Here is a 9,857-nt window from a genome sequence, read left to right on the forward strand (position 1 = left end):
AATAAATAAATGTTTAAAAAAATCTATCTGCCTACAGTTTTCTGCTCCTGCATGGCTCCTGGCTGACTTTCTGCCTGAAACTTTGACTCCATTCCTTTTTAGTTAGAACTGGTTGCTAAAATTAGTTTTAATTTCCCTTTTGCTTTTAAATATCTTAGATGAAAAATAAAGAGGAAGAAGAAAGACAAACGAAAATAGAAGCTAAAGAACAATTACTGGCTGTCATGAAAGCAGATCAAATTTTCAGGGAGCAGGAAAAGGAGAAAAAACGCAAAGCTGATATAGAACGCCGAGAAGTTCAGGATGCCCATATTCAGCAGATGGTAATAGTTCCTAAATGCTCGCCTTGACTTAAGTAGTAAATGTGGAGGGTGAAATTTGGGCTGGGTTTCTGTCTTCCGTGCAGTAAGAACAATGGTTGCTGTGTTTTTGCTACTACCGAGTATGTCGCAAATGTGAATTTTCTTATCTGCATTGAGGTTCCCGTACTAGGTTTTTCTTTTATCTAGTTTCCATTGTGCTTTAGTAAATCTGAAAGGCAAATACATATGATGGGCTATAACCATCATCATCTGGGTTTTACTTGTTCCCTCTGTTGCTATATCCAAGACCGTGTTGAGTGGGATCTCCTGGGTTTCAGTTTGGAGGGGACTGGTCTGGTCGCAGGTAGTAGTAGAGGACTGGCATCCACTCATTTCTGACTAAAAGCTGTTTTGCAAGATGGCCATACCATTTTCCATTCCTGTCAGCAATGACTAGAAGCACAAGCTCCTTTACATCCTTCCCAGCGCTTGCTGTTGACACCCTGTAAGGTGGCTTTTCTAGCGCAGGATGTGCTTTCCTTTGCATTTCCTTGGTAACTGGCAACGAGGAGTATCTTTTCATACCCTGGTTAGCATTTACATAACTTCTTCTAAGAAATGTCTGCTTAAGCTTGTTGTTAATTATTTAATTGGGGGTTTTTTTTGGAGGGGGTACTGGAAATGGAACTCAGGGCCTTTTACTTGCCAGGCAGGTACTGTGCCATTGAGTGATACCCCTAGCCCGGGTTCTTATTGATTAGTTTTTAAAACTTAATTTTTTTATTCTTTTAAAGTATATATAACATAAAATTTAGCATTTTATCCTCCCTGCCTTTTTTGGGGGGGGACAGGTTCTTGTTATGTAGGTCAGGATGCCCTTGAACAGATTATTTGGCCCAGACTGGCCTTGAACTTGTGGCAGTCCTCCTGTCTCAGCTTCCAGAGTGCTGGGATTTACCATCACGTGTCCGCTAATCCACTTTTAGGTACAGAGTTTAGGGGCATTAAGAACATTCACACTGACTATCACCACTGTTTTATCTCTGGAACTTATTCCCACCTTATTCTAAAACTCAATTCCCATTAAATTGTAACTTCCTGTTCCTTCCTCTCAGCCCTAGTGAGCAGTTTTACTCTGGCTCTATGAATTTGATTTTGGTGGTACCTCCTCTGAGTAAAGTAATACATTTGTTCTTTTGTGTCTGGCTTATTTCACTCCACATTATGTGGCAGAGTATGTTTCATTCCTCCCACCCCCTTTTTTGATTTTTTTTGACAGAACTGGGGATTGAACTCAGGCCCTTGCGCTTGCCAGGGAAGTGCTTATTCTACTGAGCCATCTCCCCAGTCCCCAGCCCCTTTTTGAGCCAGTCTTGCCATGTAGTTCAGGCTAGCCTCAAACTCACACCACTTTCTTGCCCCAGCCCCCAAAGTGCCGGGGTTACAGATGTGCACTAGCATGCCCAGCAGTCTTATTTCTTTTCATAGCTGAATGCTATTCCATTGTATGTATATGACACATTTTGTTACTTCACCTAGCCATCAATGAACGTATTTATCTCCACACAGCTCGGAGTCCTAGTGATCTCCTGCTTTCAGTCTCCCTGGTGCTGGGATTAACAGGTGTGCGCCACCATGCCCAACTTGGCCATGGGACAGAGGCTGGTGCAGCATGTGGTGCTGGGGATCGAACTGCGGTCCCTGCACTTGCCCAAGCAGATGATTTAGTCGGCTGAGCTAATTCACCGGCCCCATCACCAATGCACTTTTGAATTATTTTGACTGGGTGACCAATGCTGCTGTGAACAGTGGCCTGTAGGTACCTACATGAGCCTACCATTTTGAGCTGATTTTAAATTTGTGATCTTTCAGCCTCATGCTTTTGCCAGATTTCTCAGCACCATCTGTTGGACCAATTCAACACTAGTACATACGCTTTATTTGAACAGTAGAACTCAGTAAGAAAAAATGTGTTATTTCACATTTATAAGTTGCTTGATTCCTTCACAAGTTTCAGTTCATTGAAGATAGGTTTAGGATACTGTTTTGTACTGGAGTTCTGGATTTTTAAAAGTATTTTTGGGACCAGGGAGATGGCTCAGTGGAATAAGCACTTCCCTGGCAAGTGCCAGGGCCTGAGTTCAATCCCCAGTTCTGCCAACAAAAAGAAGAATCCTAAAATAAATAAATAAATAAATGAATATATATATATATATATATATATATATATATATGTATTTTTGCAGAACCAGGGATTGAACTCAGGCCCTTGTGCTTGCCGGGAAGCGCTTATTCCACCAAGCCATCTCCTCGTCCCCCCAAGAAACCTAAAAATATTTTCATGGTGGGCCTGCCTGATAACGGCCGAAAGTGCCTGCTTAGGCAGAGCGCAGCTGCCAGGGTTCGATCCCCCACAAGCTGTGCTGACCCTGCCCCCGGGACAAGCTGAGACAGCCTTACAGACTGGGAATGCTGGTGCTCACCTGTAATCCCAGCTCTTGGGAGGCTGAAAACAGGAGCGTCACTATGAGTCCGATCTGTGTAATGAGACCCTGTAGACCCTGTCCTAAAACACAGGAAAAAAAAAACATTCATGGATATAAATGTGTTCATATGTAGATTAATTTATTTTCACAAACTTATTATATTGCTTTTTTTTTTTTTTTTTTTTTTGGCAGAACTGGGGATTAAACTCAGGCCCTTGTGCTTGCCAGGCAAGCACTTATTCTACTGAGCTATCTCCCCGGCCCCTGTTGCTTGCTTTTTGAGACAGGGTCTTAACATGTGGTTGGGATGCCCTGAACTCACTACATCGCCCAGGCTGGCCTACTTAAATGCTGGAATTACAGGTGCACACCACCACACCTGACATTATTTCTTTCTGTTTCTTTGTAACTGAGGATCAAACTCAGGACCTTGTGCTTGCCAGGCAGGTACTCCTGACATTATTTCTTAAAATGCGGTAGAGAAGACAAAATAAAAAGTTGCTAACCACATTTTCAAAGAAAAGGCATTGAAACCACCTCCTCCAGTGCAAATTGATATAAACAGTACACTATAAAAATTTTATAAATTATTGGTAAATTGGCTTTTGGCATATTGCCTTTTTATTTCACTAAATCCCTGATCAACTTACTTGTTTCAACTTCCAAGTCTTGGGAAACAGGACATAGTTAGCTTGATTACAAGTTACAAATTTAATTACTAATTAAAATTACAAATATTCATGGTAATTTGATCTGGCAAAGATGCCTATCTCCTAATGGTTAAAATGGAATTCTACACTTAGTTATCTGATTTTTACATACACTTCATGCTTTTTACTATTATGTTATTTGCTTAAAGGTGTACCACATAAGGCTATTGGGTAGATCTGGAGTCACACTTTCAGCATACTCTTCTAGAATCATGGGTGTTTATTTTTATTTTTATTTTTTATTTTTAGGAGAGTAACAATGGTTAGTACATTGTGTATTGTTACTGCCAAAGTAGTTTCTCATATTCATGGGTGTTTCTGAAATAAATCATAACATTATAGCATAGAGTTGTCAAATCTGAATTTGTAAATTATCAACCAGTTCAGAAAATTACACCCTTTTTAAAAGAGGTAAGTTCTTGCTATAAATTGCTAACTTGCCTAGGCTGAGCTTGAACTTTGCCCTGTCTCAGCCTCCCAGTACTGGGCATAAGGTGTGAGACACTGTGCTCATCTCTATATTCATTTTCAAATGCTACATATAGTTACAAAGATAATGTTCTCATCCAATATTAAATTGTATTTTCTTTCTTTCTCAAATAGGCCAAAAATAAATTTAATGCTCAACAAGCAAAAGAAGCAGAATTAGAGTATTGCAGACATACTGAATCTCTTGCAGCTGCAAAGGAGAAAGAATTTCAGGATTATGCCAGAGAAGTGATTGAACTTGAATCTGAGTCAACAAATAAATATATTTACCCTCTTGTAAAAGCTGTACAGGAAGGACCTGGAGGTGGCCATGGACCAGCTTTTGTGGATCGAGGTGGCTTAAGACCAAGCTATCAAGCGAATGATTTTACTGGTGTACAGCTCCCCTTTTATAATTCTCAGGGATCAAAATATACTAATTTACAGAAGTCTAAGAGAAGGCTAGGTTTTACATGGTAGAAAAATTTAAACATTGAGAAGACTAAGTTGTAGGAAATGAGCTACAAATGTAATACAATGTTTGTTAATAAAGCTCCTTTTCATCTCAGTACACTTATGCTGTTTCTTCATGTTATTTCCAATGAAGATATATAAAACTCCAGTTAGCTGACTCAGTTCCTTTTTACTGTAAATATGAGGTCAGATTTTATTCAGGATGTGCATTCACTGGTATCAAGCACATGCACAAGTGTGTATCTACACCTGTGTACTGCTGCAGTTGGAACCATGCACGCATTAAGCAGCTGCTCCCCAGCCTCCCTCCCAGCTGCCTGCTGCAGCCACTAATCAGCTTTGTCTCTATGGATGTGTCTCTGTATTTCACATAAATGGAATCAAATCATGGGCTTTGGTGTTTGGCTTATTTTCAAGGTTGGTCCATGTTGCACAATGTACAGTATCATACTTCATTCCTTCTTTCCATATTTCCTTCTACAGCAAAAATTCATATGCTTATTTCCTGTCCTTCAGCACTTAAGAATCAAGTTATTATTGACAGTACTTTTTAAATTTTTTCAGTGTATGTAGTATAGGGTCTACAGGGTCTCACTACACAGATTGGACTCCTAGTGATCCTCCTGTTTTCAGCCTTCCAAGCGCTGGGATTATAGGTGTGCACCACCAGGCTCAGTCTCCATCACATCTCAGCATACCCCGAGCGCCTGGCCGGCACAACACGCTAGGGATGGAATGAACCCCAGTCCCTGAGTCTGCCAGAGCGGGCACTTTAATCTGCTGAGCTATCTGGTTGGCCCTTGATTTTTTTTTTTTCCCTGAAATTTTGAGACATAGGGTGAGCTTATACTTTTAGCTCCTGCCATAGCTTCTGAAGTACTGAGTACAAGGGTACAACATGTTGTTCTCAATGTGTCCTGAATGTTGTGCCTTTATCAAGAAATGATTTATAGGCTGGGCATTGTGGCACATACCTGTAATCCCAGTACTCATGAGATCAGCCAGAGCTACAAAGTGAGCTCAGGGCCAGTCCCAAATAGTGAAACCCTATGTGGAAAAACAAAACAAGTTTTTGGGTTTTATTTTTATTTTTAATTCCTTAAGGTCTTTTCATGTCTTTTTCCCTTTTTTCTTAATTTTTTTTTTATTTATGTGTGTGTGTGTGTGTGTGTGTGTGTGTCCAGCTCAGCCCACCAGGGGGCGGGGCTGGCTGCCATGTGATGCATGGGGGATTGAACCGTGGTCCCTGTGCTTTGCCAAGCTTGTTCTAAGTAGGTGCTTTAGACCACTGAGCTATCTCACCAGCCCTCCCTTTTCTTTTTAAAAGCAAGCATATGCAGTACCTGTTACACAGAACCATTTCAGTAGCTTCTAGAGAGCACAGCTTAGTCATACAGAAAGTCCCTTATTCCTTTTCCAACTGGCAGAGTATTTTTGCATGGGTAAACCTGGTTAGCCAGCCACTGACAAACAAGTATGTGGGTAGTTCTTAGTGCTACAAATTCCTGTAATTAGCAGCTTCATGTTGTTCATGTTCTTGACAGGGTGCCTCTCAGATCCCTACAAATACGAATGCTGGGTGAAGGTATAAATTATGCAGGATATCATTCTCTGAGACCAAACAGGAAAAAAAAAAGTTTTGACATAATCCCCTGGGAATGTTCATTTGCTGCTTCTTCAGCATCAATATTCTAAACTTTGCATGTAATTTTAGGTTTTTTTGGGGGGGTCCTTTTGCGACAGGGTCTTGCTATGCAGTTCATGGCCTTGAGCTCATTTCCTATCTTTGGGTCTCGAATTTGCAACCATACTCCAGTGTCAGCCTCTCCAGTGCTGGATTTATAGGTGCACACCACTGCCTGGCCTCAGGACATACATAACAGACTGCAGTGACGCTCACCAGAACTCGATTGTAGCTAAGTACATCTGGGAGGGGGATGGGCACATTTACTTTCAAAACTGCTGAGCCAGCCACTGTAGCATACAGTCATCTGAGCCTATCACTCCATAAATTCTAAAACTGCAAAGGTAAGAGGCCAAGGAGCCACAATGTATTCACAAAAAGAGCTGGTGAACATTTCAATTTTTCAAAGAGAAAACGCTATGTATTATCAACAAAGTGACACAGGTTACTAGTTTGAGTTAAAATTAAATCTACTGTTCTGGGCTGGGAACACAGCTCGGCAGTCTTAAGTCCCTGCCTGGCCAGCACAATGACCAGTTTGTATCCCCAGTACTGCCTGCTCCGTGAGCCCCAGAATCCCAGGCACGAAATTGGGTATGGTGGTGCACACCTGTAATCCTAGTGCTAGGGAGGTTGAGACAGGAGGGATCACTATGAGTGTGAACCGCACAGCAAGACCCTGCATTAAATAACCTGACTTAAAAAAAAAAAAATCCACTGTTTCTTCTGTATAGTCTCAGTTGATGTGATTAATATTCAGGTACTACATAGAAATCTATGTAATGAGGAAAAAGGGTGGGAACAGGTTTGAAATCTATTTATTTTTTATTTTTTGGTGGTACCAGGGATCAAACTCAGGACTTTGTGCTTGCCAGGCAAGCACTTACTCAACTGAGCTATCTCCCCAGCCCCAACAGGTATGAAATCTAACGCCAGGGGTTTTGAGGTCATGATTTTAAAATTTTAAATGGGGTGTGGCAGTACATACTTGTAAGCCCAGCACTCAGGTAAGGGGCTCATCACATGTTCAAGGCCTGCCTGAATATAAGACCCTATCTCAACAGCTTCCCCAAAATAAAAATCTCAGATACCTGTAAGCAGCATCAAAAAATTGTTAGGATATACTTTAGCTAGGTGAACTATTCCAAAGTTAGGTATTACCCTCGGGGTAACACCATGTTGATACTGGAATGCAAGGGACAATGTGAACAAAATGTGGAAACTTGTCACACAGACTTTCCTTTTAAACTTCTAAAGGGTTGGCCAAATAGCTCAGCTGATTAAAGCACCTGCAAACAGGCACATGGGCTGGGGGTTCAATCCCTGGGCCTGCCTTGCCGGCCCCGCCCCCGGAGCACGCTGAGATCTCAATTGAGACCGGGCCTTGTGGTGCGCCTGTAATCCCAGTTCTTGGGAGGCTGTAAACAGGCGGATCACTACAAGTCCAATCTAGCAGTGAGACCCTGAACACCCTATAGACCCTTCTCTAAAAAAAAAAAAAAACAAAAAAACCCCACCAAAATAAATAAATAAAGCCTCTAAGTGTAGCCTTGCGGTAAATCACTTGCTAAGTATGCACGAGGCCATGGGTTCAATAGAACCATAACTATAAAGAAAAGTTATTTTAGGCAAAAACTACCTTCATATTGTAGAAGTTTTTTACAAGAGACATTGCTCATTTAACAATTCAGACTTACAACTGAGGTACGCAGTTTGGATTTACAACCCATTGCTCAGGCTTATGACCCATCTTTTCTTTGCACAGTTCTGTACAATTTGTTTACAAAGCCTCAACTTTTTTGGCACAGTGCACCTTTGCTTCTACAGCATTGTAGTTTTTGGTGATTGTCCTGTACAACACAGCACCATAGCTGTTAGTCATCAAGTTCAGAGTCTTCCTTAAACATTTGTTGTGAATACTGTACACAAAATAGTTCATTTAGCAATCAAACCAACAAGTTATAAAACCTGGTTATTGAATGAGGAATGTCTGCAGTAAATCACATAAAATAGATGTATAATCAATTTTTCCTGAGTGAAGGATCAGCCCTACTAGTTTTTCTGCCATACATATACAATTTATTTACTTTCAATTGGGCTGGACTTTCAGAATACAAGCGTACATGACCAGAGTACATCATAAGGTTATGCAAATCACAAAACAATTAGTGAAAAACTGGTACAGTACACAAATAGCTGTAATTTGAAGAGAAATTGACAAATTTAATAAACCGAAGCACTTTGAACACTTGAGGGGGGTATAAAAATTTTGAGATGGCACTTAAAAAAAAAGGTAAGTGTATTAAGGGAATGTTCAGGAGACCTAGAGTAAAAAGCGTAGCGCAGTGGTGCGTGCCTGTGATCCCAGCTGTTCAGGAGGCTTGTGGAGATCCTGATTTCAAGGCCAGTGTGGGCAAGAGCAGGAAACCCCATCTTTAAAAAAAATGAAGTACAGGAGCCAGGGAGATGGCTCAGTGGAATAAGTGCTCCCCTGGCAAGTACAAGCGCCTGAGTTCAATAAAAAAAAAAAAAAAAAAAAAAAAAAAAAGTACAGAAAATAGAACAAATTATTGCTGAAAGTACTTTAATACTCCATTGGCAGTTTATATATGTAGCACTCATATTTTCCATATTCCTCTGGCTAAAGCATTTAAATACACGTCAGATTTGGAGTTTTACAATTCACCTGTTAACACAAACCACTGACGGGGACCATCCTGGGCAGGAATGTTACCAGCTGTGCATATATTTCCACTTACTCTCAAGTTAACCAAGTTCATTTTTCCTAAATGTCTAAATTAAATAAAAATAGAACCAAATAAAAACTAGACATTTTGTTTTACAAAAGTTATAATTTATATGGCTTTACAATAGAATATTAAAATGATAGGCACAGAATACACTGCCATAGTCCTAGTGGTGAGAAATCTGGAGGAATTAAAAAGCAAATGATAGTATTTTAGTAGACAAGAAGGCAAGTACCAAGTTTCACACTAAAAGTTTGCTGACAGGTACAAATTCTCTATAACGAATGTGGTTATTATGTATAAAATGTACCAATAAACTTAAAATAAACCAATAAATAAAAGGAAATGGCAAAAAAGTTTGCTAAGGCAAAAGACATAATGCAAACAGAAACGTGATTAAAATGTTTACAACAGAATTTACTTCCAAACCTGGCTATTATCACTGCTAACATTTTTTCTTTTTTGAGACAAGGTCTCACAATGTAGTTCAGCTGGCCCTGAACTCACTCTGCAATGCAGGCTGGCTCTGAACTCCTAGCAATCCTCCTGCATCAGCCTCCTGAGTGCTGGGATTCCAGGGATGTGCCACCACACCTGGCTCGAATTTTTAAAAGAAGCTTAATCTTATTAAGCTTTGCTTGTCTCACAACACATTTTCTATTTCCAATGGTTAAATGCAAGTGCATTTCAGTCGGTTTATTTTCATTATTTAGCTTTAATGAAAAGAAAAAAAAGGCAAGTAACTAATACAATAATTTAAAAAATACAAATCCAAACTGTTTGTTATAGTACAGTTTATTTAATACAATGTTTAACTATAAAAGTTAATACAGTTTTGAAGTTTAAATTTTGTAAAATGCAGTTGCGGAAAACAGTCCAACAGTTACTAATGATAGGAGAAGCAGCATTTTGAAACTAATTTTTACAATTGAGGAGACAATTTTATTTCTAAATTTCATTAAAAAAATATACATCACAGTGACTTC

The 9,857-nt window shown here is 39.9% G+C and overlaps 1 protein-coding gene across 1 annotated transcript in view; it reads left to right on the forward strand.

The window, feature by feature from the left end:
• The window catches only part of Ccdc173 (coiled-coil domain containing 173), a 32,142-nt gene extending 27,604 nt beyond the window's left edge, over positions 1 to 4,538 (forward strand). Inside the window, exons 8-9 of the mRNA XM_004634774.2 lie at positions 159 to 323; positions 4,102 to 4,538. Of these exons, the coding sequence (XP_004634831.1) occupies positions 159 to 323; positions 4,102 to 4,446 (510 nt within the window). The 3' untranslated portion in view covers positions 4,447 to 4,538. The remainder of the gene's footprint in view (positions 1 to 158; positions 324 to 4,101) is intronic.
• The last annotated feature ends 5,319 nt before the right edge of the window (positions 4,539 to 9,857 follow it).

Source organism: Octodon degus, unplaced genomic scaffold (genome assembly GCF_000260255.1).
Source record: "Octodon degus isolate 3935 unplaced genomic scaffold, OctDeg1.0 scaffold00065, whole genome shotgun sequence".
NCBI lineage: Eukaryota > Metazoa > Chordata > Mammalia > Rodentia > Octodontidae > Octodon > Octodon degus.